The sequence below is a fragment of the Perognathus longimembris genome, chromosome 17 (assembly GCF_023159225.1).
Source record: "Perognathus longimembris pacificus isolate PPM17 chromosome 17, ASM2315922v1, whole genome shotgun sequence".
Classification (NCBI taxonomy): Eukaryota; Metazoa; Chordata; class Mammalia; order Rodentia; family Heteromyidae; genus Perognathus; species Perognathus longimembris.
In genome coordinates this window covers 24,105,548-24,133,366 of record NC_063177.1, presented here as the reverse complement: position 1 = coordinate 24,133,366, position 27,819 = coordinate 24,105,548, and the positions used below count along the sequence as shown (strand labels likewise).

At 41.0% G+C, this 27,819-nt stretch overlaps 1 protein-coding gene and 1 long non-coding RNA gene across 3 annotated transcripts in view; one reads left to right on the top strand and one right to left on the bottom strand.

Annotated features, from left to right (window-relative positions):
* Ap2b1 (adaptor related protein complex 2 subunit beta 1) overlaps positions 1-27,819 on the bottom strand; it is a 106,361-nt gene that overhangs the window by 26,249 nt on the left and 52,293 nt on the right. Inside the window, exons 15-18 of one of the 2 annotated variants that reach the window (XM_048367145.1) lie at positions 22,742-22,783; positions 21,782-21,928; positions 18,937-19,082; positions 16,771-16,900 (exon numbers count right to left, since the gene is read on the bottom strand). In XM_048367145.1, the coding sequence (XP_048223102.1) occupies positions 16,771-16,900; positions 18,937-19,082; positions 21,782-21,928; positions 22,742-22,783 (465 nt within the window). The remainder of the gene's footprint in view (positions 1-16,770; positions 16,901-18,936; positions 19,083-21,781; positions 21,929-22,741; positions 22,784-27,819) is intronic. The other variant, XM_048367146.1, reaches the window with a different exon arrangement.
* LOC125366453 lies at positions 95-27,489 on the top strand. The gene is made up of 4 exons (XR_007213841.1): positions 95-536; positions 6,355-6,365; positions 11,235-11,245; positions 27,480-27,489. It is a non-coding gene; the product is annotated as an uncharacterized LOC125366453 (long non-coding RNA).

Below are 27,819 nucleotides of genomic sequence, written 5' to 3'. Positions count from 1 at the left end.
CACAGCTTCATTTCCAGTTTTTTGGTGGTTAATTGGAGATAAGAGTCTCATGCTCTTTTCTGCCTTGGGATGGCTTCGAACCACAATCCTCAGATCTCAACCTTCTAAGTAGCAAGGATTATATGAGCCACCAGTGGAGGGCTTAGCTTCTTCACTTTTTAAAGCTTTATATCTTAAGCAAAATAAGCTGGAAACTATAATAAGTATATATGTAGCCGTTTTCTGCCATATTTACACACCTATGAAACTCTATTGACCAATCTGATGTCTGTCTTGAAACCTTTAAGACTCCAAATTCTTTCCTCCTTTAGTAGCCTCCAACAGATTACTCTATACAGTTCTAATTGCCAGAAATAGGAAGCAACGTTACAGGCCTTTCAGCTGCCTGATAGGTAAGTCTCCAAACCCTAAAATCCTTCTCTGAACAGGTTCTGGGAGTCCTTATATATGCAACAGACACCACCAACAAAGAAAAAAGCGTAACCACAGTTATCAACCTTTCTTTCCCCCTTGAATATAATAGCCCTGTGCACTTTGTAGTATTATTTACAGTAATATTGGGGGGACAGGAAAAGAGAAAGCATGAGCTCCTATCTGCTGCAAAAAGATTAATTTTTCACATTGACATTTTGGAAGAGCTGGGGATGAAACTCAGGCTAGGGATATGGCCTAGTGGCAAGAGTGCTTGCCTTGTATACATGAGGCCCTGGGTTCGATTCCCCAGCACCACATATACAAAAAATGGCCAGAAGTGGCGCTGTGGCTCAAGTGGCAGAGTGCTAGCCTTGAGCAAAAAGAAGTCAGGGACAGTGCTCAGGCCCTGAGTCCAAGCCCAGGACTGGTAAAAAAAAAAAAAAAAACCAAAAAACCAGAAACTCAGGAACTTGTACATGCTAGCAAAGTGTTCTGCTTTTTAGCTACACCCTCAGCCCTTGTTAAGCTTTAAAATACACTGAATAATACTGTAATGAATGACACGATAGTAAAGAATATATTGGTAAACTACCAGTCTAGTATGGTCTAGAAGGCCTCAGTAATAGCATAATGTTTCAGATTGGTTAGCTGCAAGTTGTAAGTCAAATGGCATTCCAGTTGTGCCTACATACTTCCAGATGTATTATCCAACATTACATAGATAAACAGAGGACATGTGGCTCTCAAGACTGCCTGGCCAGGCAAGTCACTGAGCTGCCTCTGGGTAGTTCAATAGAGAAATGCTTCATATATATATACAAGGGACAAGGTTGAAAGGAGCAACGCCTGAGCAATGGAATAGATTAAGTCTTGTGGCTTCTCCTGAATATTTGTCCTCCAGTTCCCTGAATGGGTCCTGGAAATGAAGGCTGCTACCAAGCCACTTCTAGCACTCATTCATACACTTTTCAAAAATGACTCATTAAAAAATAAATAAATAAAATAAAAGTGAATTCAGATTTATGTTCTCATTATATGCCCACATCAGACTGATTTTGCATCCTATCTATAGGTCTTGGTTCTAAACGAGTAAATTATTTTCATACTTGTAATATATAATGTTATAGCAATCATATAAATACAAATTAAATCATGTAAATACAAATAAAAGCAGGATATGACTCTAAAATGAATATTAATCCAGCTCAGGAGAACCCCAGTGATTTTCTTTAATTCTAACCTATAATGTGCCTTAAGGTTTTGTGTAAAGGTTTTGTGTATCAGCACTGGCAGGGTGCTGGTAGTGCCATTCTCTATCCTCATGATATAACTTATAATCATCATATAAAGATGGTGGTAATTTTAATAAAAGAAATCACTTGTATTTTTACTTCATTACTACATAAAATTCAACATCTTTCACTCAGGATCTTGACATAGCTTCCATTCCTTGGGTATTCTGACATTGCAGGCCTCTTTAATGAGGAATTTAGCTTTTTGTTTTTTTTGTGCTGGTCTTGGGGCTTGAACTCAGGGCTTGAACTCTTTTACTCAAGGCTGTTCTACCACTTGAGCCACAGCCCCTCTTTGGGCTTTTTGGTAGTTAACTGGAGAGTCAAGTGTCTCATGGACTTTCCTGCCTGTGCTGGCTTTGAACTGCAATCCTCAGGTCTCAGCCTCCTACTGAGTGAACAGCTAGGATTATAGGTATGAGGCATCAGTGGCTGGCTTTTTAGCTTTGCTGTTTTGAGAACTAAATTTTGAGTTCAGACACAACTATCTCCTGTCATTGTGCACAGAATTCTGATCCATTAGACCACCTCTGCTTATACAGAATTCTTCCTTACTGCTTATGTGTGGTATTTCAAGCCGAGCAACTATTAATTGTCCAAAAATGTGTAGTCGAGTATTAGTTAAAGCAAGACAAAAGGTACTGCTTAATAGAAGCCTGGCCCCTACCCCTGGGCGCTTACATATTCTAAGCAAGCACTCTACCTCTTTCTAACAGAAAGGATAAAAAGTATGAACAAAGACAATCAAGTAAAAAAAAAAAAGGAATATTCGTAAGATACTAAAGACACTAAATACACATAAGATATTACATTTTTCAGGCAAAAATGAAAGGATATGGGCATAATCCTGATGACATGAAAAAATACATCCAATTGAAGTAGCACTCACAGAAAGTAATTTTCTCTGGTGAGCAAAATGTTCTAATCTTTCATAATGTAAATTCCATTTGCTTACATATTATTTCTGGAATATTTTAGGACTACATGGGTTGTGTGCATCGGCAATGGATCTATTTGTATGACCTCGGAATATCTGCACTGTTCTAGAACCACACAAAGACTCAGTACATATACAAGTAGCACTGCAGGTCCATAAAAGCCATCAGAGTATTTAGTCCTCAACTGTGGATCTTGGAAGACCAATGCAGGCTTTAACACCGAACTTGTTTGGATTGTGCAACAGTCAAGAAAAGTGCGTAAATGCCAAGCTGATTTGTTTCATTTGATGGAAGCTGCTGAAAAGGTCTTCCGTTTGGAAGCATTTACCAGTTTTTCTGGTACAATAGCTACAGCTGTGGGTTTTGAGTGTGAATGGACATACGCAAGACATGAAATATCAGGGACAGGCACCATCTGCAACTGACTGTCTCACCAGGCTGGGACTGAAATGTAGGAGTCACAAGGGACAGAATTTGCTCAGGGACATACATTAGCAAAACCCCCTTTGGCTGACAAAAATCTTACAAAACAAGAATAGCACAATTGGAAGATCATGTCCTCTGTAGCTATTATCTTTAGTACTTCCTACCCTCACCATCCAAAGGCTGAATGAACAGAATGGATTGATTTTGCTTTATTTTATAAGAGACATTCCAAGAAAAAAGCCAAGAGATACCATGTCTATTTCTTCTCCCTAATTAACATTCATCTTCTATTCAATCATGATTATGAAGTTTAAAGGCAGCAAAAGAGATTTTTAAAAAAGTTAAAAACTATATGTGGTTAGAAAGAGCCAGTTCTTCGCCCCACTAGCCCAGGTGGTATTCTACCACTTCCAGCATTTTGTTGGTTAATTGGAGTAAGAGTCTCACAACTTTCCTGCCCTGGATGGATTCAAACATAGATCCTCAGATTTCAGCCTCCTGAGTAGTCAGGATTACAAGAGTGAGTCATAAGCATCCAGAAGGCCCAGTTCTTTATATACAAATTCACTACACCAAGGTTCTTTTATAGTGAGGCAGGCAGGCAGGCAGGCAGAAAGAAAGGACAGGAAAGAGGGAGGGAGGGAGGGAGGGAAGGAGAAGGAGAGAGGAGAGGGAGGAAAGGAAGGGAGAGAGGGAGGGAGGGATGGGTGGAGAGGAGGAAGGAGAGGAAGAAAGGAAGGAAAGAGGGGGAGGAGGGAGGGAGAGAGACAGAAAGAGAGGCAGAGACAGAGAAGAGAATTTTTAAGAAAGTACAATCAGTCCTCCAGAAAGACTTAATATCACATTTAAGCTTCCTTATGGCAGAAATTCTTCCATAATTACAGGGAAAAATTGGGTATATGTGTGTGTATATGTGCACCAGTCCTGAGGTTGAACTCAGGATCTCAGGTGTTGTCCTTGGAGCTTTTGCACTTCTCAAGGCTAGCACTCTGCTACTTGAGAAATACCTCAACTTCCAGCTTTTTGCTGGCTAACTGGAAAAAAAGAATCTAATGGACTTTCCTGCTCAGGCTGGCTCCGAACTGCAATCCTTAGATCTCAACTTCCTAAGGAGCTAGAATTACAGATATGACCCACTGATGCCCTGTGAAAATTTTAAAAAATTTAAAGCCATAAACTCATAGTCAGGAGGGGAACATAAAAATGACAAAAATCTTTGTAGCTGAAAAAATGAATTAGCAATAACACCAAAGAATTCTCAAAGGTTTAAGACTGTAGTACGTTTGGAAATACATGGAATAGAAAGGAGGGGCCCTTAAAATGGAGCTGGGGATACAGCTTGTTTAGCAAGCTCGGGGCCATGGATTCAATCACCCCTTCAAAAATAAAAAATAAAGACAAAAGAAAAAAGGAGGGTTAGGATGCCATGAAGAGTCATAGAATTCCACCTCCATTCCGTACTAATAGGAACTACTTGAATCCACCCAGCCTCTAGGTAAAATTAAAGATCAATTCTTTTAGAGAGGATAAGATAGAAGGCATGTAGAAGTAGATACCAGACAAAGCTGAGGGGTAGTGGATTAAGTGAACTTCCGCTAAATGCTAAGATTTCCCCAGCTTTCTCTCCCAATTTAGATTCCAGAATGCTGGCAGAAAGCCTTTACATTCCAGACAGGAGACACAAATATAATTTTTAAAAGAACCAAGCTAGCCCAAGTAAAAAGACATGGAAAATATTTACATAAGAGCTCTAGCTGCTGTTAGTGAAGGGCAGGTGGAGAGCTTGTCCTGGGCCTGAGGATTTAGAGGGCCAGTACTCTGACCCTCTGCTGGTCTTGCCCTTTCTATGAACTGGGGAATCTACAGGGTTAAACAGCATTGCCCAGCCAGCACAACACTGAATTCTCTGGCCATATATCCCCAAAGTTACTACTGGGGTCTTTTGAGACACTTCCACTGGTCACTTTTCCTAAGAATCAGTAAACACATTACTAGGCCTAAGAATGGCTAATGCATGAAGGGTGGGGATAAAGGGAAGCTGCTAAACAGGGTTTTCCAGTTGAACAACTGAATGAACACAAGGGAGAAATTCAGCAAGGAAAGAAATGGAATCCCAGAACTCAACGGTACAATATTTGAAATAAAACATGTGCTGATGGGCTTACCAGAAGGTTATCTTTTTTGTGTGTGCTGAAGATTGAACAAAGGGCCTTGTATTTGCAAGCTCTTACCACTCAACTATGTTCCCAACCTAGTTGTCTATAGTCAGTGTATCTGAAGACAGATCAGTAGAAATTATCCAATGTGAAGAACAGAAAAATAAAACAAAATAATCCCCAAAACAATAGTTCCAGAGAGCTGATGGATGATTTAAGTTGTTCTAATATGTGTGTGATTATACTTTTAGAATGTGAGAAGAGATAAACAGAGCAAGAAAAAAAAAAAAACAAAATGTTCCCAAATCTGGGGAAAACTATCAACTTACAGGAACCAAAAACTCTGTGAGATACAACACAGGTAAATATAAAAGAAATCCTTGTAATAAAATAAGTAAAATTGCTAAAAGTCATATGAAAGGATGTGACAAGTATCAAGAAATAAGCACTACCCTTCCTGTGGTTGTACCTGCACTATCTCTGTATCTTATCTGAGTACATTGGAAACCGTATATACTGGTATTAGAACTAGGAAATAGAAAGGGAATACCAAAATCAAGAGACACAGGGTAAAAAAGACAAATGACTACAAAAGCAATGTTTGCAAAACTGTTTGGTGTAAATGAACTGAACAACTCATGGGGGGGAAAGAGCAAGGGGGAGGAGTGTTGGGGTCAGCTGTGCCTTTAAGAGGCCACAGCTGGCTTTAGCCTGTCCCCTCTTCTTCCGCCTTTAACAGGAAGAGAAGCCCCCACCCCTTGGGTCCAGCATGTGTGCAATGGAGGGGGGATCCCAGAAACCCGATCCTTGGGGGGCTGGGCCCCCGCCCAAAGAGGAAGTTCCCTGACATCACTTGATGGACAGCCCTCATGGCCAACCTGTAGTCCCTCTCCTATGCCCGCCTTTGGAAGTATATCTGTGGCTCCTCATTTAAATAAATCAGACGTCCTAGAGGCGGTCTCCGAGACCACCACGTGCGCGTGTCTTTCCTTGAGCTGGTGAGAATGGGGTCTCACAACCACTTGCTAACTGAGGCTAACCTGGGACCCCACTTCTGCGTCTAATCCCTATCGGCCGGAGGGGACATGAGAGAGCGAGTATGGATCCCACACGGAAAAGACAGATAAGCCCAGGACCGGGTAGAGCGAAGCCCGGCAAATGGCGACCCGAACGTGGGGGCATAGAGCCCATGGGAGTAAGTCCGCGGCAATCGGTAGCCCTCGGGAAAATTGGAGAAAATGAGTTCTCCGGGCGTGTGGTCCCCACCGAAAGAGAAGGTGGGGCAGAATTGATCCGTGTCCAAGAGACCGGATCGAATTTTTGGCACAGGCCAAGGGCCAAGAGATTTCTGCAGCCCGCGGGGCGGCGCGCAGCCCTTACGCGTCTCAGGGCGCCAGCGACGGCTGAGTGCTTGGGGTCCGGGACAAGTGGCGCAAATTCCGCACCCACCATGGAGAGATTGCGACCCCGGCAATGTTGAGACTTGGCAAGCGTAGAGACTCGTGGGGCACCTGGAGCGGCTTGCCCTTACACCTGCCCCTGCTTTTCTTCCCGCTCTGGGACTGCCGAGAGCGACGGTGGCGGAGCCGAGCGCCTAACGCAAAAATCTTTGGGCTGGCAAGCGCCACCGGAGCACAGAGCTGCAGTAGCTCTAGCGCGGCAGGTGGAAACTGCTTTAAGCTGGTTCCCTCCCCCCGGCCCCGCCTCTGAGGCCTGGGAAGGCTGGCTAATCTGCTTTAAAGGAGACAAAAGGGGTTCTCAGTTTTTTGTCAATGTTTGCCAGTTGGAGACTCATTAATTCTGAGTTTGCGGGCTAAATTCTAAACTTGGTTAACAGATAAGAGATTCCAAATTTTCCCGCCGCCTCAGCAGCTAGGCGGGGACTCAAGAGACCAGCGATTTCGCTGCAGCTGGGCGGGGCTAGTGCTTGTGTCTGTGGAAACCCCCCCACTGTGCTTGCCTGCACCCTTTCCCTGTGTTAAACTCGCAGCTACAGGCTGAGAGAGCAAGAAAAAAAGCTCCAGATTTCCGACAAAAAAACGGAGTGATTGGAGATATTTATAAAAGACGAACAATAGTTCTGATACAGCAATAAGTAATTTGGTTGGATTTCCGATAATTACCAGCTCAGAGATACCAGAAATTGAAAAAATTTTTCTGGATGGTTAAAAAGTTTGCTCGCCTGAAGTGATTTGATCCTGTGATATTCTCGTAATTTGGAGATATTAGAAAAAGTGAAATGCTGAGGCCAAAATCCCTTGTGTTTAAATCCTGGTAAACACGATTAAGTTATCTTGGATATTAGTCTGATGACCCAGATACTGAATTTCCATGTGAGACTCCTATCTTAAGTTATATATAATCAAGCAAGTGTCTAAAGTATGTTTGTTTAATTATGGGGATAAGAGTAAATTCTCGTTAACCCTGTATGTATACAAAATATGGCAAAACAAGCTAATGGTTCTCACTAATTTGTTAAAAAGCTAAATGAATAAGTGCCTCTAAATTTGTAATTGTGATTCCTGCATTAAGAAAAAAAAAATTGCCATTTGAGTTCAAAGTCTTTCAGATGCAAACAAGGCTAAGACAAAGGCCTGAAAGTACATTCCTAAATGGAAATTTAAACAATCAAAGTGCCAACATTTGCCAGATCAAAGGCACCATAGCTGTTAAAAGCCACAGAATTATCTTGGGATTTTAGAACTAGAGAAATCTCTTAAAATCATCACCCTGCTTAAGCCAAAAGGGCATCTGCCGACAAGGCCAGGGAATACTCAGCAACCAACCAGAATATGTTGGGGGATGTAAATGCCCTTAACCAGTCTACTTTTCTGGCTTATGCCCAGGATATATTTTATATGTCATTCATGCCAACCAGCTCTGAGAACTTGTCATACTTTGCTTGATCTTTTCAAAAGTCTCTTTTAACAGAATAACATCTCCCTAAAGTCACCACCTGGAAACTTGCAGTTCAAGGCCATCCTCATTCTTCCATACTGCTGTGCCAAGCTACAGGGTGCCCAGATGAGACCAGGACACCCATTGGCCCGGATGGCCATTCTATTCTCGTGGTAATGATGGGAACTTTTGCCAGCCACACTGGATGGTGCCAGGCTGACCAGGGGCCCTTGACCACCTCGCCCCCTTTCAGCAGGAAGTAGCTCCAGAAGAAAGACCGCCGCCATTATCCCCAGCCCAGCCTGGTGCCCTGCCATGTCATATATTTAAAAAAAAAAAAAAAAAAAAAGGAGAGAGAGAAAGAGGGGAGTAGCCCCCATGATTAGTAAGGATAATAACTATGCTTATATTATATATCTTAAGAAAATATCTTAAGGAATTTTAAATCTTCCCAAAACAGTGGGAAAGAGCCTTGTATATGCTTTTACAGATTGGAAAACTAAACCCAGAGCACTTGCTCTGGAGAAATGTCTCTTTGTGTTCTCTTCAGGAAAACAAGGAACATACTGGATTTCTTCTGCTCTTCTAAAAGAATACAGAAAACCTGCCTGCATACAACAGTAGTAGCAGTAAAAAAGCAGCCAGCTTCCCTTCCCTGTTTGTTTGCTTTCTAAACTATTCCTTGAGCGTTTCTTGAGGCGCAATGTTTAGCTGTGGTAATGTCGCTTGAAGTTTTGTACAAAAAACTAAAGAAATTTTGCACCGTGTTCCTTCCACTCCTCTCCCCCTACTGTTTGGTTTAGGGAGGTCCCATTAGAGGGAAATAGGAGCTGAGGGTCTGACACCCAACCGTAATGTTTCATGATAAAAATGTTTTTAAAAAGTAAGCGCAAAGGTTTAGCACCTTCACTTCAATGTCTATATAAAAAGAATGTTTTACTAATCACATGTGTTTAAATCACCAGTGGTGGACTACCAGAGATGCCAGAACTTAAGCCTGCTTCTACCTCACCGCCAAAAGAGGAATGTCTGCACTTTCCTGCACTTGGTGCAGAGACCGGCTGAGGACTCCAGCTTCTCTGGACACCAGACAGATGGCCACTTTACCTACCCCTTATATATTTATATATATGTCTTATGTCAGCATTTGCCTTATGCCTACATATGCCATATGTTTACAACATCCTCTGCTATTTAAATAAGAAAAAAAAAAAAAAAGGAGCAGATGTTGGGGTCAGCTGTGCCTTTGAGAGGCCACAGCTGGCTTTAGCCTGTCCCCTCTTCTTCCGCCTTTAACAGGAAGAGAAGCCCCCACCCCTTGGGTCGAGCACGTGTGCAATGGAGGGGGGATCCCAGAAACCTAATCCTTGGGGGGCTGGGCCCCCGTCCAAAGAGGAAGTCCCCTGACATCACTTGATGGACAGCCCTCATGGCCAACCTGTAGTCCCTCTCCTATGCCCGCCTTTGGGGGTATATCAGTGGCTCCTCGTTTGAACAAATCAGACGTCCTAGAGGCGGTCTCCGAGACCACCACGCGCTCGTGTCTTTCCTTGGGCTGGCGAGCATGGGGTCTCGCAACCACACGCTAACCAAGGCTAACCCGGGACCCCGCTTCTGCGTCTAATCCCTACCAGCCGGAGGGGACGTGAGAGAGCGAGTATGGATTCCACACGGAAGAGAGAGATAAGCCCAGGACCCCTCCCCACGTGGATGGGGAGGGTAGAGCGAAGCCCGGCAGAGGAGGAGGTAACAAACAGTATAAGAAATGTATCCGATGCCTAATGTATGAAACTATAACCTCTCTGTACCTCAGTTTGACAATAAAAATTTAATTAAAAAAAAAAAAGAAATAAGCACTACACAAGAGAACTTTCTGCTATGATGTAGATGTTCTGTTTTTACAGCCTACCACTACTAGCCACAGGTATATTTTACATATGGCTAATGGACAGGAGGAAGTGAATATTTGATTTAATTTTAATTCATCTAAATTTATAAACCCACATGAAGCTAGTAGTTATATTTAACAGCATAGCTAAAGAAAGTTGAGGATGTAGCTTAATAATGTGGTACAGTACACATCAATATCATAATAACTCTACTTTATTGATTAAACAGTAGTAAATAAAACAAAAACAAATATTAAAATAATTGGAAATTTGAATGATAAAAAGGTATTTGACATTAAAGAGTTCTTAGAAAAAATTAAAGGTATAAATTTTTAATGAATTAATTTACTGTCAGTGATATACAGAGGGGTTACAGTTTCATACATAAGGCAGTGAGTACAGGTATGAATTTTGTGTGCTTTTAGAATACATACTCATATATGTACAGACCACGTCATGTAAGTGGCTGGGATTTACTTCAAAATAACATAGAGCAAGCTTTGGAAAGGAGTATAGATTGTATAAACTTACATTAAGAAGAGAACAGACACAGGGATGAAGAATGATACTGACTTAGGCAGAAAATAATTTCTAGCCCAAAATTTTACGTAAAAAACACCAAGCAAACATGAAGACCGAATAAAAGGAGACATTTAAAAAGTAGGTGAAAGCTTAAAAACTTTCCCTACTTCCCTATTCAAAAGAAGTTAATGGAAGATATGTTTCATTAAAAAAGAGGAGTGAAGCCACGCTTAACAGCTCAAGCCTATAATCCTAGCTACTTAGGAGGTGGAGATTGAAGGATTGTGGTTTGAGACTAGCCCAGGCAAAAAGAAATTGGAGACTCCATCTCAACCCAATGGCTGGAATGTTGGCATGTGCCTCTAAACACCAGCAACTTGGGGAAGCACAAGGAGGATCACAGCCCAGCCTGGCCATAAAGTAAGACCCTATCAAAAAAATAACCAAGACAAAAAAGAGCTGGAGGTATGGCTAAGTGGTAGAGCACTTGCCCAGCAAGCTCAAGGCTCTGACTTCAATTCCTAGTATTAGCAATGAAGGCAGGGAGGGAAGGAAGGGAGAGGGGGAGGGAGGGAGAGGTGTAAATGCATCTAGAGAAGAAAAATAAAATTTTAAAAATGGGAAATTTAATTAACATGGGAGAAAGATGAAGGGAATGAATCCTCAGCATGGTGATAAAGGAAAATATCAGAATGACAGCTAGGTTACAGGTATTCAAGAAAATCAGAGACTGGTCTAGTTTAACATATTCAAGAAAGAAAAACTAAGAGACTATTTTAAGGGTCTGAAAATGATAGAACTGGGACTGAATCACATTAAGAATTCAGACAGGGCTGGGAATATGGCCTAGTGGTAAAGTGCTTGCCTAGTATACATGAAGCTGTAGGTTTGATTCCTCAGCACCACATATATAGAAAAAGCCAGAAGTGGCACTGTAGTTCAAATGGTAGAGTGCTAGGCTTGAGCAAAAAGAAGCCAGGAACAGTGCTCAGGCCCTGAGTTCAAGCCCCAGGACTGGCAAAAAAAAAAAGAACTCAGACAAAAATCAGATAGGTATTAGTTCCAATTATTATAAAAAGTATTATAGGGGAAAAAAGAATCATATATGGCTCAGCTTTGAAGAGTACAAGTTATTCTAATACTGAGCACTGATTTAAACAGTCCAAAGTGACTATATTGAAAAATGGAAAGTAGGAATGCAAACAATGGCAGCATGTAGGAGAGCAAAGAATTCCTAAAGCCCCAAAGTACCAATGAAAACATGTTATTTACACATAGGTAAATACCAAAAGAACCAACTAAAAGGCAAAAGAGGCTCAGTGGAAGGAAAAACTGGGCCCATGTTGGGCAGAAAAGGCTGGGTCTAGGGTTCTTCTTAATTATAGAACTAGCTGACTCTTTAAACTGCAGCTTTTATAACCTTGGTAAATATTAGCTCAGAAGAATGAGGCTCTCAGTGTTCTCATGAGTCAACAGCTCAGTGAAAAGGGAAGCTGAGCAGCTGTGGGGATTCTACAGCATCTAAGCAAAGACTATCAGCATCACCCTGGGATGCACACACAGTATGCTGTAATTCCATTGTCTCTTTGTAAACACCGACTTGAAGAAGCAGTCACTTGCCAGGTTTTTGTTTATTTAAATAGAGGGAATCAATTTCCTTCTTTAAGAATATAATTATATGATATAAATAAATTCAGAAGAGGTTCACAATGGGCACAAGCTTAACTTTACTCTGTGTAGGATAAGCTGGATTCTTTGAGTTCTTATATGTGTGTATGAAGGGGTTTCTGGGGAGCTTCATGAAAGCCAAGTTAGCACTCTATCCTGAGCCAAACCCCTAGCCTACAACTAAGACTGGTATAGCAGAAAAACTCTCCAAGGTTAAAAATCTCTATTGGGGGGCTGGGGATATAGCCTAGTGGCAAGAGTGCCTGCCTCGGATACATGAGGCCCTAGGTTCAATTCCCCAGCACCACATATACAGAAAACGGCCAGAAGCGGCGCTGTGGCTCAAGTGGCAGAGTGCTAGCCTTGAGCGGGAAGAAGCCAGGGACAGTGCTCAGGCCCTGAGTCCAAGGCCCAGGACTGGCCAAAAAAAAAAAAAAAAAAAAAAAAACTCTATTGGAAAAAACAACAACTCTACTGGGTATTTAATTTCTATCTCTAAGGTATAACTATTTAGATCTTAAGAAGTAATGGTATATATTAAACCCTTAAACAGTATTTCAGACTATAAGCCATTAAGCAGTTTAAGGAGCATGTACTATTTAGTTTAAAAAATATCATCCATTATAGTTTTTACAGCTGTGTCTGATTTTATTTTACACATTGATATGAAATTAGCTAAAATAGTGAAAATCCACATGGCATTTAAAGTTGCTTTTTCTCAGTTCCCAAGTATTTTTTTCTTTCCTGGCTTTATGGTCTTAAGAGAACTAAAAAAATACTAATTTTCCAAATTGCACTCTTGAATCTAAACATGCAAACATATTTTAATGCTAAATTGATCTTGACCTAGCTTTAGCTAGGTCTACATGATCTAATTTGTTAGAATTAAGATTTTCTTTAGGTTTTTATTTTAAATCCAGTACCAGGAATTGAATTCAGAGCTTGTGTGTGTTCGTGTTCCAAGCACTGGAATTAAGTTTTGATTCTTTTTGATCTTATGGGGACAAGTGCAGATGGAAGCTGAAATTCAAAGTAACTTACTCATCTTTCATTAGTTTCAATTTCTACCAGCAGTTGCTAAATAGACTTGTTCAGAGGGGAATTTTTTTTTTTTGTCAAGTTTTGCTTATATTTTCCATCAGAAAATACCAATTAATGAGAAAGCCATGATTATGGCATTCCTGAAAGGGAAAACTTACAGTGTGTGTGTGTGTGTGTGTGTGTGTGTGTGTGTGTGTGTGTGTGTGTGTGTGTGTGTGTGTGTGTCTCTGTGTGTGTGTCTGTGTCTGTGTGTGTGTGTTGGTACTGGGGCTGTGTGTACACACGTGTGTGTGTTGATACTGGGGCTTGAACTCAGAGCCTGAGTGCTGTTCCTAATCCTCTTTGTGGTGAAGGCTAGCATTCTTACCACTTGAGACACAGCACCACTTCTGGCTTTTTCTGGTAGTTTATTGGAGATAATAATCTCATGGCTGAGCCCTGTGGCTCAGGCCTATAATCCTAGTTACTCAAGAGGCTGAGGTCTGAGAATCACAGTTCAAAGCTAGTAGGCAGCAAAGTCCATGAGACTCTTATCTCCAATTAACCACAGAAAAAAGCCAAAAGTGGCACTGTGACTCAAGTGGTAGAGCACGAGTCTTGAGCAAAAGGAGCCCAGGGATAGCATTCAGGCCAAGTTCAAGCCCCAGGACCAGTTTAAAAAAAAAAAAAAAAAGTCTCATGAACGTTTTCCTGCCCAGGCTTCTGGCTTGGAACCATGATTCTCAGATCTCAGCCTCCTATGTAGCTAGAATTACAGATATGAGCCACCAGCACCTGGCTTTTACTTTATTTTTAAGAGTTAAGAATTTGCTCTGGTTTCTTTGACCCAAATTCTCTTTTCCACTTCTGAAGAAAGTATTCTCATATGCATGCTGACTGTCCTTAAATATTAGCCTTGAGGCTCGGTAGGCCAATGGGAGGTAAGATTGCAAGAAAAGAGATTAGATGAAGATTTGGGTTAGTTACTTTAGGACCATGAGCTGGAAAAGCACGTTAACACATTACTTTCATCATAGTAACAGCCAAGTCTATCTGCATAGTAATTCTTGTTTTATTTTATTCTGAGCCAAGATATATTGTGACTCTCTTATCTACTCTCTAAATTGTTACTGCTTTTGAAAAAAAAAAAAAAAGCAGGCAACTACTGTGGCAACAAGGTAGTGACCTGACAAACAAGTGGGTACATTGGAATTGAAATACTAAGGGCAGTTTAGCCTTACTTCTAAAGCTCATTTACTGTCTGTTCTCTAGCAATCAGTAACTAGTATCTAACACTGCTCTTTGTGAAAGACCAAGAAATGGATCCTACCTATCTTGATGGGAAAGTAGAAGGCCAATATTTTTCAATTATCTTCCTAAACATTTTTCCATCTTATCCAAACTGTTCTATCATTTCAATTTCTAGGCAGGAGAGATGCTAATCCCTCTCTCTGCTGCTTTGGTCCCCCCCTCCCCCCGCCCCGTTCTGGGCCTTGGACTCAGGGCCTGAGCACTGTCCCTGGCTTCTTTATGCTCAAGGTTAGCACTCTGCCGCTTGAGCCACAGCGCCACTTCTGGCCGTTTTCTATATATGGTGGTGCTGGGGAATTGAACCCAGGGCTTCATGTATATGAGGCAAGCATTCTTGCCACCAGGCCATATTCCCAGCCCTAGAGTTTTGTTTTTTTTTCTTCTCAGTTGGGAGTCCTAATGGCTCTAAATCTTGCAACTATAGCTAAGCTGTTCTCTATTTGCTTTTGCCAAGTACTCTTAGGTTTCACTTGTCCTAGGCCAATTTTACCCTTAGATTAGATACCTCTATAGCTAGTATAAGTTTGGACTATATATTGTTGTATGTCATGAGTGGGCCTTACAAGAGTCCAGCGAGAACTTTTTTTTTCTTTTGGCCAGTTCTAGGGCTTAACCACTGGGCCTGGGTGCTGTCCCTGAGCTTTTGTGCTCAAGGACAGCATTCTACCACTTAAGCAACAGCTCCATCCATTCTGGCCTTTTGTGATTAATTGGAGATAAGAGTTTCACAAACTATACTGCCCTGGTTTGTTTCGGACAAAGATCCTCACATCTTAGTCTTCTGAGTCTCTAGGATTACAGGCCCGAGTCATCGGTACCTGGCTTCTGAGAGGGAAACTATCACTACTTAGGTATCAGGAATATTTTTCTAGTTCCTTATCTTAAATTGCCCTAATGGTGTTGCTTTTGTTCTTTTGTGTTCAACCCACAAATCTCAGCTGGGAAAAATAGCAGATGGCTGTCATCTCAGCTACTGAGGAGGCTTGAGACAGGAAGACTGAAGTTGGCAGGCTAGCCTGAGCTACAGAGTAAGATCTCATCTCAAAAAACTCACAAGCTATAGGACTCAAAGCTCTGCAAATATCCCATCAAAACGGTTACAGCTTTAGCATGTTGCTTGAACCCAGAAGGTTTATAGTTTTCAGAGAAATTAAAGATACATGGAAACTTTCAAACAGAACTAATAACCTAAGCATCCTAATAAATTCCAATTTTCAAGACTGTAGGCTCTAGTAATCAGATAAAATCTTCAGCTCTTCTAAGATGCTGCAACCTTTATCTTAGCTATGTATTAACAGGGACACTTAAATCCAAGTAACTCAGCTACTTGTGGTCCAATGTGCAAAGATAAATACATAAATTTCAGGGGCTGGGGATATGGCCTAGTGGCAAAAGCGCTTGCCTCGTATACTTGAAGCCCTGGGTTCGATTCCCCAGCACCACATATACAGAAAATGGCCAGAAGTGGCGCTGTGACTCAAGTGGCAGAGTGCTAGCCTTGAGCATAAAGAAGCCAGGGACAGTACTCAGGCCCTGAGTCCAAGGCCCAGTACTGGAAAAAAACAAAAAAAAACATAAATTTCCTCTGAAATCTATTGTTATATAAATTGCATTCAACTTTTGCTATGGAAGCCCTTAAAGGAAAAAAATATGCAAATAAGAAGTTTAAAAGTGTATAAATGTGAGTAAAAAAATGAGTTATTCTCTATGGCTTCTGTTTTTCTTATGAACAAAAGAAAATAAACTCTCACCACAAATTATTTCAAACTCTACTCATAGAAAACTCTAACCTAAGCAAGAGAGGACTAAGGAGGAAAGGCTTGTCCTGTTGGGAGAGTGGGCCCTCCCTCAGTGTGCTGGGGTTGAGGTAGGGGAATGGCCTAATAGCAGGTTCTTGTGGGATGCTGCTTAAGTCTCAAAAGAGTACATTTTCATTTAAAGAAATGAAAAACTGTCCCCTCTCCTGCTTTATGGTTTTTTGTCCTGCCACCTGACTTTTCCCTGTTATATGTCATTTGCCACAATGAGGCTATATAACATGGGACAAAACCAAGGACAAGCAAATGTTAGCATCACGCTCTTGAACCTACCAAACTTGCAAGGTAAGTCACCCTCTTTTCTTTATATGCAGCATTAAGCAACATAAAATAAACTATAACCGAGGGGCAGTTTTACATATAAGTGAAATATCAGCAAAATGTTATCCAGTACTATCCAAGTGAAGTAAAACTCTGACCTGCAGATTATTCAGAGGTTCCATCTTCATGACGGGGCCCAAGGTGTTGAGAGGCAGGGAGACATCAATGCTCTGGTTTGGCATTAGTGGGGTATGGATGGCCAGAGGAGTGCTTGGAATGACACCAAAGCTTAGAGAGAGAATGGAAGAAATCACAGCATTAATCAAGAGGCTAGATTTAGCCACAGTGCTAGGTTTCAATGACTTTTTACCTTAATTGAAAAAAAATTGTAGTGCTAGGAAAAGAAAATTTCTTAAACTTACTTTTTATTTTAAATTTTTATTTTTATTGTCTTGAAATAGTTGTACAAAGTGGTTTCAATTCAATATGAACCATTTTTAATATAATTAAGTAGAAGGACTAGCAGTATCACTTTGTGATAAGTTGAAGATTTGTATTTATAAATGAACGGATCCACCAGGCACTGGTAGCTCACACCTGTAATCCTAGCAACTCAAGAGGGCTGAGATTGGAGGTTCACAGTTCAAAGCCAGCCTGGGCAGGCAAGTCCGTGACACTTTTATCTTCAACTAACTACGCAGAAAAAGCTGGAAGTAGAATTTTGGGTCAAAGTGGCAGAGGAAAAGAGCTCAGGGACAGTGCCCAGGCCTGTGCCCAAGGACCGGCACACAGACACACAAAAAAGGACAGATCTCTCAGGTAGCCAGTTCTCCGCCTTCTTCCCACCATGGTATGTGATAAAAGCAACTGGCGCTTCAGCAAGTACAATGAAATCAATACTTTCTCTTCTTCTTCTTTTTTTTTTTGGCCAGTCCTGGGCCTTGGACTCAGGGCCTGAGCACTGTCTCTGGCTTCTTCCCGCTCAAGGCCAGCACTCTGCCACCTGAGCCACAGCGCCCCTTCTGGCCATTTTCCATCTATGTGGTGCTGGGGAATCGAACTGAGAGCTTCATGTGTAGGAGGCAAGCGCTCTTGCCACTAGGCCATATTCCCAGCCCTGGACACATTGTTTTTTTGTTTTTTGTTTTGTTTTGTTTTGCCAGTCCTGGGCTTGGACTCAGGGCCTGAGCACTGTTTGTTTGCTCAAGGCTAGCCCTCTGCCACTTGAGCCACAGTGCCACTTCTGGCCATTTTCTATATATCTGGTACTGGGGAATCAAACCCAGGGTGTCATGTATATGAGGCAAGCACTCTTGCCACTAGGCCATATTCCTAGCCCCCCTTTCTCTTCTTTTTTAAGGCAGAGAATTCATTGCCTGTGTATGATTATTTAGTTGGCATAAGCAGTGTCTGTTTTCTCATATTTCTGGTACCAATCAAAGTATATTAATTTTTTTCTACCAAAATATAAACTTCAGATGCTTGACTGACTACTCTAGTACCTAGAAATGTTTAGCGTACAGATCTAAACAATGATGTGGTGAATGATAAATAGGTTCCAATTAAAAGCATTAAAAATCTTGTACTATCAGATTTTTTAAAAAGAAACCAAATAAATTCTAGTTTCTTCATTCCATATGGATGTTTCCCTAAAATATTCTCTATGGTCTTCAAGAATTGAAGTTGACAACTAGGGCTGGGAATATGGCCTAGGGGCAAGAGTGCTTGCCTCGTCTACATGAAGCCCTGGGTTAGATTCCCCAGCACCACATATATAGAAAACGGCCAGAAGTGGCGCTATGGCTCAAGTGGCAGAGTGCTAGCCTTGAGCATAAAGAAGCCAGGGACAGTGCTCAGGCCCTGAGTCTAAGGCCCAGGACTGGCCAAAAAAAAAAAAACACCCCCAAAAAAACAAAAAATGAAGTTGACAACTAAGTAGACTTGCAAGAGCCAAAGCTCACTCTACATTCAGGATCTGCCATTATGTGACTTTTAATTTTTTGTGCCAATACTGGGGCTTGAACTAAGGGCCTGAACTAAGGGCCTAGGTACTGTCTCTGAGCCTTTTCACTCAAAGCTGGTATTCTTGAGCCACAGTTCCACTTCTGGCTTTTTGCTGGTTAATTGGGGGTAGGAGTTTCACAAATTTCCTCCCCTAACTGGGTTCAAACTGCAATTCTTAGATCGCAGCCTTCTGAGTGACTAGGACTACAGGCATGAGCCACCAGCACCTGGCTTAATATGTGACTTTTTACCCAGTGTTAAAAGGTTTTTTACAGTGCATACAAGGTACACTGTTGACATCAACCCGGAGACTATCTTACCTATTCTTGTTGAACTGGATTGCAAAGTCTGTCATATGTTGCAGAGCTTTATTGGTGAAGTTCATTTCCATATAGATGTGCCCTTGACGGTGAGTGAATGTTCCTGAAATCTCCAAGCCCTTAGCCTTCACTGCAGGTAGCCAGACCTAAAACAGTATATAAAGCCCAAGAAAACTAATTTATCTTGATGCTATTTCCTTTATAACATGTAAAAATATAATTAATATTTCTCTTCTTCAGGAAATTACGATGATTTTTATACTATAAATAACAATTCAAGGTGAAAGGTTCTGGACTAGACAGAGTACTACTTTCTGAAGTTTGAGATCAATCTCAACTATTTAAGAATCACAAGCCAAAAACCAAAACAGTCTATGAGTAGCTCTAGCCTTTTTTATACCTTGTTTAATTTGGGAATTGAATTGAAAAACAAAATCCATAAACAAGTAAAAGAGAATTCCAACGATTAGAATATGTTTTTCTGTTACATATGATAAGAGTTTCTACTAACAGAAACAGTAGTCAGGGGTTAACTGGAGATATAAGTCTCATGGACTTTCCTGTCTGGGTTGGCTTTGAACTATGATCCTCAGATGTCAGCTTCCTGAGTAATTAGGATTATAGGCATGAGCCACCAGGGTCCAGCTGGATAGATTTTTAATTTAAAAAAGATGGAAGATAAGGACTTTCAATGAAAGCTACTGATCAACAGGGCAACAAAGAAAGTTATTCTGAGTAAAATACAAATGTATGTATGTCTGATGTACAATTGAAAAAAAAGACTTTCGAATATTATCTGGCAGAGTAGACCTTATGACAATGCTACTAACGTGTATCAAAACACTAAGCAGCGGGGCTGGGGATATAGCCTAGTGGCAAGAGTGCCTGCCTCGGATACACGAGGCCCTAGGTTCGATTCCCCAGCACCACATATACAGAAAACGGCCAGAAGCGGCGCTGTGGCTCAAGTGGCAGAGTGCTAGCCTTGAGCGGGAAGAAGCCAGGGACAGTGCTCAGGCCCTGAGTCCAAGGCCCAGGACTGGCCAAAAAATAAAAAAAACACTAAGCAGCCAAATGCTGGAGGCTCACACCTGTAATTGTAGCTATTCAGGAAACTGAGACCTGAGGACTGGCAGGAAAGCCTGTGAGATTCTTACCTCCCATAAATTATTTAAAAAGACAGAAGTGGAGCTGTGGCTCAAGTGGTCAGAGCACTCTCCTTGAGCAAAGAAGTCAGGGAGAGCACCCCGGCCTTGAGTTCAAGCCCTAGGGCTGGCACAAAAAAAACTCATTAAGGTTCAGTTTTGAGTCACATTTTTTTTTTTTTTTTTTTTTTTTTGGCCAGTCCTGGGCCTTGGACTCAGGGCCTGAGCACTGTCCCTGGCTTCTTCCCGCTCAAGGCTAGCACTCTGCCACTTGAGCCACAGCGCCGCTTCTGGCCGTTTTCTGCATATGTGGTGCTGGGGAATCGAACCTAGGGCCTCGTGTATCCGAGGCAGGCACTCTTGCCACTAGGCTATATCCCCAGCCCCTTGAGTCACATTTTTGGTTATTCTATTCAATGGATGTATATACACACTACTGGCTTCTGGGATGGAAGAGTGGTCTATACTCTACAGCAAGGATCCCCCACATGGTATCAGATGAGAAATAAGGAAGCAATCAGGCATGTTGAGATTATGCAAAGCCTACCCTAGTCTAGCTACAACTTTTCCAAAAAGATGATATGAACTTCATTTACTAGTAGTTTCTTGCCATCAGTTTCAATCTGAGTGACATCAACAAGGTTGAGATTGGAAGAGCCACAATGACACAAACCAATCAGCAGTTTAAGGAGGTACACTAAAAACCTACAAAGACCAAATCTGGAGGAATGGCACTCTTGAATCTACCTTGAATTAGTCTAGAATCCATACATATTATCAACAAGGAAAGTGAAATGGATGTAATAAGAACTAAAAATGTTACTTCCCACATTGTAATCAAACAACTCACACCTGAAATCCCAGCTACTCAGGAAATCGGGATCATGGTTCAAGGCAAGCCCCAGCAAAAAAGTTACCAAGAGCCAAGCTCAATGAATAAGCAGGGCACGGTGGTAATAATGTGCCTGTGACCTTAGCTCCTGGGAGAGGACACAGGTAGGAAGGACTGGCTTGGGGCAAAATCTTTTTTTTTTTTTTTTTTGGCCAGTCCTGGGCCTTGGACTCAGGGCCTGAGCACTGTCCCTGGCTTCCTTTTGCTCAAGGCTACCACTCTGCCACTTGAGCCACAGCGCCACTTCTGGCCGTTTTCTGTGTATGTGGTGCTGGGGAATCGAACCCAGGGCCTCATGTATACGAAGCAAGCTCTCTTGCCACTAGGCCATATCCCCAGCCCCATTGGGGCAAAATCTTGAAAAGAAACAAAAGCAAAAAAGTGGGGAGGGAAGAGTGTGGCTCAAGTGTTAAGAGTCCTTGCCTAACAAATGGAAGGCTAATTATAAATCTTAGCATCACCAAAAACCAAAAAAAGGTTGTTCTTCTCTATGGTATTTTTTTTTCCTGCTGATGTCAGATTTTTACTATATTCACTTCAATGTTGAAAAACTATGCAAAATATTTCTAAACATGAGACCAAAACTCAAATGCTTAATATTACTAATTTTAAGTCTAATTATAGAAATGTTTAACAAGTATGCTAACAATGCTCTCTGCTCAGTCTGAAGCCATTTTTCCTATTTCTCATATATCCGCCAGAACAAGGCTAAACCTTGCATTTATTACTACTGGATGTAACACAGATATTAGAAGTAACTTGGGTTTTGTTCACTGATTAAGTAGTGTTGTGCTAATTCTTTACTTACAGCCTTAGGAGCCACATATCCACCAGGTGCCATGCCTATCCCCGTGGAGAGTTCAAAGAGGTCATTGAGACCACTGCTGACCACAGCAGGAGTAGGTGAAGGAGCAAAGGTTGCAGGCACTGATGATGGGATAAAGGACTGTCCTACCTGCAGGGGAAAGAAAAAAAGGAAGAGAGAAGATCAGGAAGAACAGATTAATAGTCCTTAAAATGTTGCTATTTTAAAAGCATTTATACACCAATTAGAAAATAGCATAGTTCCAACACTCAGTGTACAGAGCCAAATCATTAGATATTTTTCCATCACCAATAAAAGACACACATTTCAGAAACTTTATCAAGACAAAGTACTCAGAAGGATATAGGAACACAGTGATCCAAGATTGCATCTGTTTCCAATTTTAGCTTCCATGATTCTGTGCAAAAGGCCTATAAGATATCTCAACGAAAGAAGAGTTTGCTTCAGAAAGAGGGGGAAGCATCCTATGTAATAAGAAATTCCATTTCCACTTGGGTTCACCCACTTTAGGTACAAATATCTAGAAGGAAGCTCTCCTAGGGGAGATGATATTCATACTCCCAAACCAACTCATTTATGAGGAGAGTCTCACTTTTGAGTCCAGCTGACTCTCTTAAAGCGTTATAGATGACACCAGGAAATAAAAGCATTCTCTAGTCCAGATGGGATGTTCCATTTCCTTCAGCTCTTTAATGTCAGAAACACAAAGATCTCTACTGGTTCCAAGCATACCAATCCCTAAAGATGTCCCTAGATCACATGTGCTGCGTGGCCCCCAAGATTCCAAGTAACCCTATTCTACTTTAGACTCCTCACACATGACTAAAAAGGTTTTGGCATGCAGTGCTAGAGAGCAGCAGTGGAGAGTCTGAATGTATGTGCAAAGGAAAGGCATCAAATGGGGCAGTGCTTCTCATGGTGAAAAAAACGGATGGCACTTACTGCCGGACTTCCTCCAATGCCCCCGCCAAGGTCACTGCCAAGCTGAAAGAGAGAAAGGAGAGAGAGGAGAGAGAGGTAGAGTTCATTCAGCTAAGTACTAGATGCCCATATAGAATCTGTAAATTTGCTCTACCAAGTTGCTGGAAATATATGCCATTCACCTATCTCCCAAAGCCTAAGGAAATTCTGGATTGCTACAAATATGCCCTAGGAGAACCAAGTGTTGAAGTGATGGGCTATGGGAATTTGCAAAAGCTTAGAAAGACGGAACTGGGATACCTCAGGGATGTTTCAGATCCAATCTTTCTATCAAGATATGCAGGCACAAACCCAAACAAGATTTAGAGTCTGCATATTCCAAAAAGCTCTACTCCCAAGCAGTAAGGTATTGATATGTTTTGGTATTTCTTAAAAAAGAAATGTAAAAGGGAAAGGGAATGGGAAAGCAAAGAAAAAGTAAATACACTTTAATTTACAAAGCCAACTGCATCACTGAGATGGTAAGTAGCAAACTAGTACTGACCTTCAAAAACAATAGGTGAAACATAAATTACTTTTAGTATTCCTAAGAAAGAAAATAGCTGGTACAGAAAGGTAGCCCCCATTAGGGGAAAGTAGGGAGGCATCTCTCATAATCAATACTACTAAGGAAAAAGGCTCTGATTTATTTATTTGGAGAACACTCAAAGGGATGCAAAGCACTGGAGAATTAAAATAACTAAGCTAGCTGACAGGAAAATAATTCCACGTAGTCTTAGTGTTGCCTTTTTTCTTGATAGGTAATTCATCCTTATGTTAGTCTTTCATAACAAAAGTATTAATTAAAGAGGAACTGAAGCTAAAAAGAACTGGCATGCAACTAATGACACTGTTTACAAAGTAAAACCTTCCTTTCCCCCTATAGTTCCACATTTCTTCTTCTCTAGTTCTGTGCATCTAGGGCACACTTCTGAATCATCAAATGCTTTGTCTGTGCTAAAAACAGACTGGAAGTCTAGATACTCTCCTTTGTAGTCTCATTTAATGGTAGAAATTGTGCAGTGGTTGTACTAAAAAAAGAAATTGTACTGTGTCCTTAGAATTTAGGAATGAGGATTTATTGATATTCCCTATGAACTGAAAGTAGTATACAAAATAGCATTGGCAAAAGCATAAATATCAAACTGCACTAAAAAACAGTGAGGTTTATGACAAAATTGTCTTTTTCATGTCAGAAAAGAAATCCAGCAGGTGCTTAGTAACAGCATGCTCTCTGCCTTGCAGTACAGGGCACTCAAATCACAGAGCTGACATTTCCAGAGTCTGCTTCCTGAAGATTACTTAGTGGCTGGTCATAGGATAGAAATCATACATTTAAACAAATAGAAAAAGTCATACCCATCAAGAATTTGAATAACTGGAAAAGCATGAAAGCAAACAGAGAAGATATTACATATCTGCTTTCTTCCTGGTCCTAGAATAGTGTACATCTACAGCACGACATTGCAAAAGAATAAAATTCTTTTTATTCTGACAAATAGTTATACAATATTACTGCACAAAAGGCATGCAAAGATGCAGAGTAATAAAAGGACTACACTGATAAGAAGTAGGCTTTGCAAACAGGCAGGAGAAATAAGACAAGAATGTAAACCCACACATAACATACTCAAACAAAAAGAGAATACTGGAGGGAAGACCCTCCTCTGCATTAAGGATATGAACTGAAGTTTCAAAAGCCATTATAATGAGCGATTATAATGGGAGTGATTTTTAAAAAGCAAAAATAGGTGTAGGGCATTTCTTTCCTTTTAAGGAGCCTTGAATTCAGGGCCTCCAGCTCTGCTCTTTGCTGGTTGTTTTAGAAATGGAGTCTCTCAAGACTTTTCTGCCCTGGATGGCTTTGAAGTGTGATCCTCAGGTCTCAGCCTCCTAAGTAACTAGAATGATAGGCATGAGCCACTTGTGCCCAGCTGTATTTCTTAAATACCATGCGCAAGAACTAAAGTAGGAGTAAAGCCACAATCAGGCTGGCAAGGTGGCTTAGTGGAAAAGAGTGCTTGCCTAGCATGCATGAAGCCCTGGGTTTGATTCCTCAGTACCACATAAAACAGAAAAGGCTAGAAGTGGCACTGTGGCTCAAGTGGTAGAGTGCTAGCCTTGAGCAAAAGAAGCTCAGGGACAGTGCCCAAGCCCTGAGTTCAAGCTCCAGGACTGGCAAAAACAAAAAAACAAACCTCCCCCGCCCCCCCCCACACACAATCAAACAGAATAATTAAGACTGAAGCCCATGGAAGATATGTGGGTTTGTTTTTTATTTTAAAAAAATGAGTACAAAGTCATTTTGCAAAGTCAATAAAATTTTGGGAGATCTTTAGTTTTTATTTTTCCCCTTATAAAAACGTGGGGCAGGGACTAGGAATATGGCCTAGTGGTAGAGTGCTTGCCTCACACACATGAAGCTCTGGGTTCGATTCTTCAGCATCACATATATAGAAAAAGTCAGAAGTAGTGCTGTGGCTCAAGTGGTAGAGTGCTAGCCTTGAGCAAAAGAAGCTCAGGGACAGTGCTCAGGCCCTGAGTTCAAGCCCCATGACTGGCAAAAAAAAAAAAATATCTGGAGCAGGCTAGAGGCATAGCTCAAGTGTTAACAGTACCATTAGAGCAAGCAAGTCAATCAAGTGAGAGGCCCTGAGTTCAAACCCCAATACTACTTGGTGAGAGGGAAGGAGGGAGGGAGAAATGGAGGGAAGGAAGGAAGAAAGGAGAGGGGAAGGAAAGAAGAGGGGAAGGGGAAGAGAGGAAAGAAGAGGAAAGGGAGGAGAGAAGGAAGAAGGGAAGGAAAGAGAGAAAAAGAGAAAAGAGAGACCTGGAAGACTGTGGTTCAAAGCGAGATCAGGCAAAAACGTCCATGAGACTCCAGTGCCAAAATAATCAGCATAGAGCAGGCTATGGGGTCAAGTGGTAGAGCTCCAAGTCATTTTCAAGGAAGTTGAATGAATAGAGTTCCAGTCTTAGTACTCCCACCAAACAAACAGCTGGAGGTTTCTTAGACTAAGATTTAGATTTTCAATAGTACTAGTAATTATGTCCCAGTAATTATGAGTTCAACCTTAAACAACAGAATCAATCACCTGTGTGTGTGTGTGTGTGTGTAGGGGAGGGTGTGCTTTTTAAAACTTCAATTGCCTGAGTCTTATACCCAGAGATAGTGATTTAATTGTTCTAAGGTATAGCCTGGGCATCAGAATTTTGAAAAGCTTCTCTAGTTCATTCTAATGTTGAAACACAACCTTAGAGAATTTATTATTTGGAGTCAGACAAAATTCATCTGTTCAGGAATGACTTTGAACAGAATTTGAGCAGAAAGAAAAACCCTTTCTAAGGAAAGTGAGAAAGCCATATAGAAATATCATGGAAGGGCCTCCATAAAACATCTCATTTGTCCTATACTCTGATGTGGTTTTATGACTTTCTGGTAGGCTCACACTTCCTCCTCACATGAGTTCCTCTTCTAGACAGGTTTACATCCCAATTCTGAAAAGACGAAATTCTTCATGGACCTGGATGACACTCAGTGAATGGCAAGGAAGGAAATAGTTAAATTCAATAAAAGGCACTGAGAAAAGGTACTTAGTGTTCTTTAGGGCTAAAGGAAGTTCTTATTTTCTTCAATTTTATTCTTGTGTTTGAATATTATAAATATGAATTGAAAAGAATCTGAACATAGTCTCTATGCTGCTGATTAACTCTATTCAAAACTGTAAAAGAAAAACAACCCTCTTTGTTTATTGTATTAGAGACAATCTGATCTGACCCAAACAAGGCCCAAAGGGTACAAAAAAGTCATATTGGCAGCAATATAAAAGTTTCTCTAATTGTACTATGTCCAGGAGTGAAGGAAAAGAACAAACCTTGGTGTATGTTTTTAAGTAGCAAGTCTTAGTTTATTCAGACTTCATTTTACATCTTTCTTTTTGACTGAGAAAAATTCCATAGAAGGTGGTGCTCCTCTCAAAGAATATGGCAAGGTGACAGTACAATGGTGGGGGGTGTATGTGAGGGAACCTGTCAGCAGGGATGAAAACAATGCAGGAAGTGGCCCTACTTATATACTACAATCACAAGCTAGATGAAATAGGCAATTCAGAAAAATGCTTAATACTATAACTTGAACTAGACAACAGTAATTTCAGTTTAGTTGCTAGTATTATTTGGAGTCATGTTCATCTATTTAGAAATACTCTGACCTCATAATTACGGGCTCATACCAAATCAATCAAACAAGGGCTCGAAAAACTCAAGAGTAACATTTCTTATTCTGTCAACTGATGGAAAACAGGAGTGAAAAAGCCTGAATTGAAGAGCACAGTTTTAATCACAATCTTAGGTGTGTAGATACTATCTTTTAAGTGTCAAGTTGTCCACTTTGCATTTTTCCCAGAATTCCCTTTTTGAGGCTGCCACTTTCTCATGAAGATAATAATGTTGGATTAGACGTCTGGCTCCAGTGGTAGCATGCTTGCCTACCAAGAAGGCCCTTAGTTCAAATCCTAATATTGCCTCTCCCTCAAAAAAGAAAGAAAGAAAAAAAAAGGGACAGTAATGTTAACTGTAGGCCAATGGAATAAGGATACAGGAAGGAAGAAAAGGTGCCAATTTCAGGAAAAGAATATTTCAAATGTTGAAAAATGAGAAGAATTTTCCTAAAAGCCATTGTAGCTGATACTCAAGTTCAATTATTCTACTACAGTGATAGCTCTCTAGTCCTCAATCACAACTATAGTACTCGTGGCCATTAAATGGCATGAAGAATAAAACTAACATATGGCTATTAAGAGTGGTCAGTCTGCCACACCTGAAGTAGTACAGCATGAGACTCAGAGTTGAACTTTACTATGAATTCAGTAAGTTACTAAAACCTCAGCATGGTGTTGAGTTCTGCAGCACAAGGCCCTCAGTTTGAACCCTCGTGCTGCTACAACAAAAAACCAAAACAAAACAAAATTACCCCTAAGGTCTTTAGTCACTGCAAAGCTCTTCCAAAGGAAGAAAAATGATGATGCAAAACTCCTCTAGATGGTGAATTTCTTGTAGAC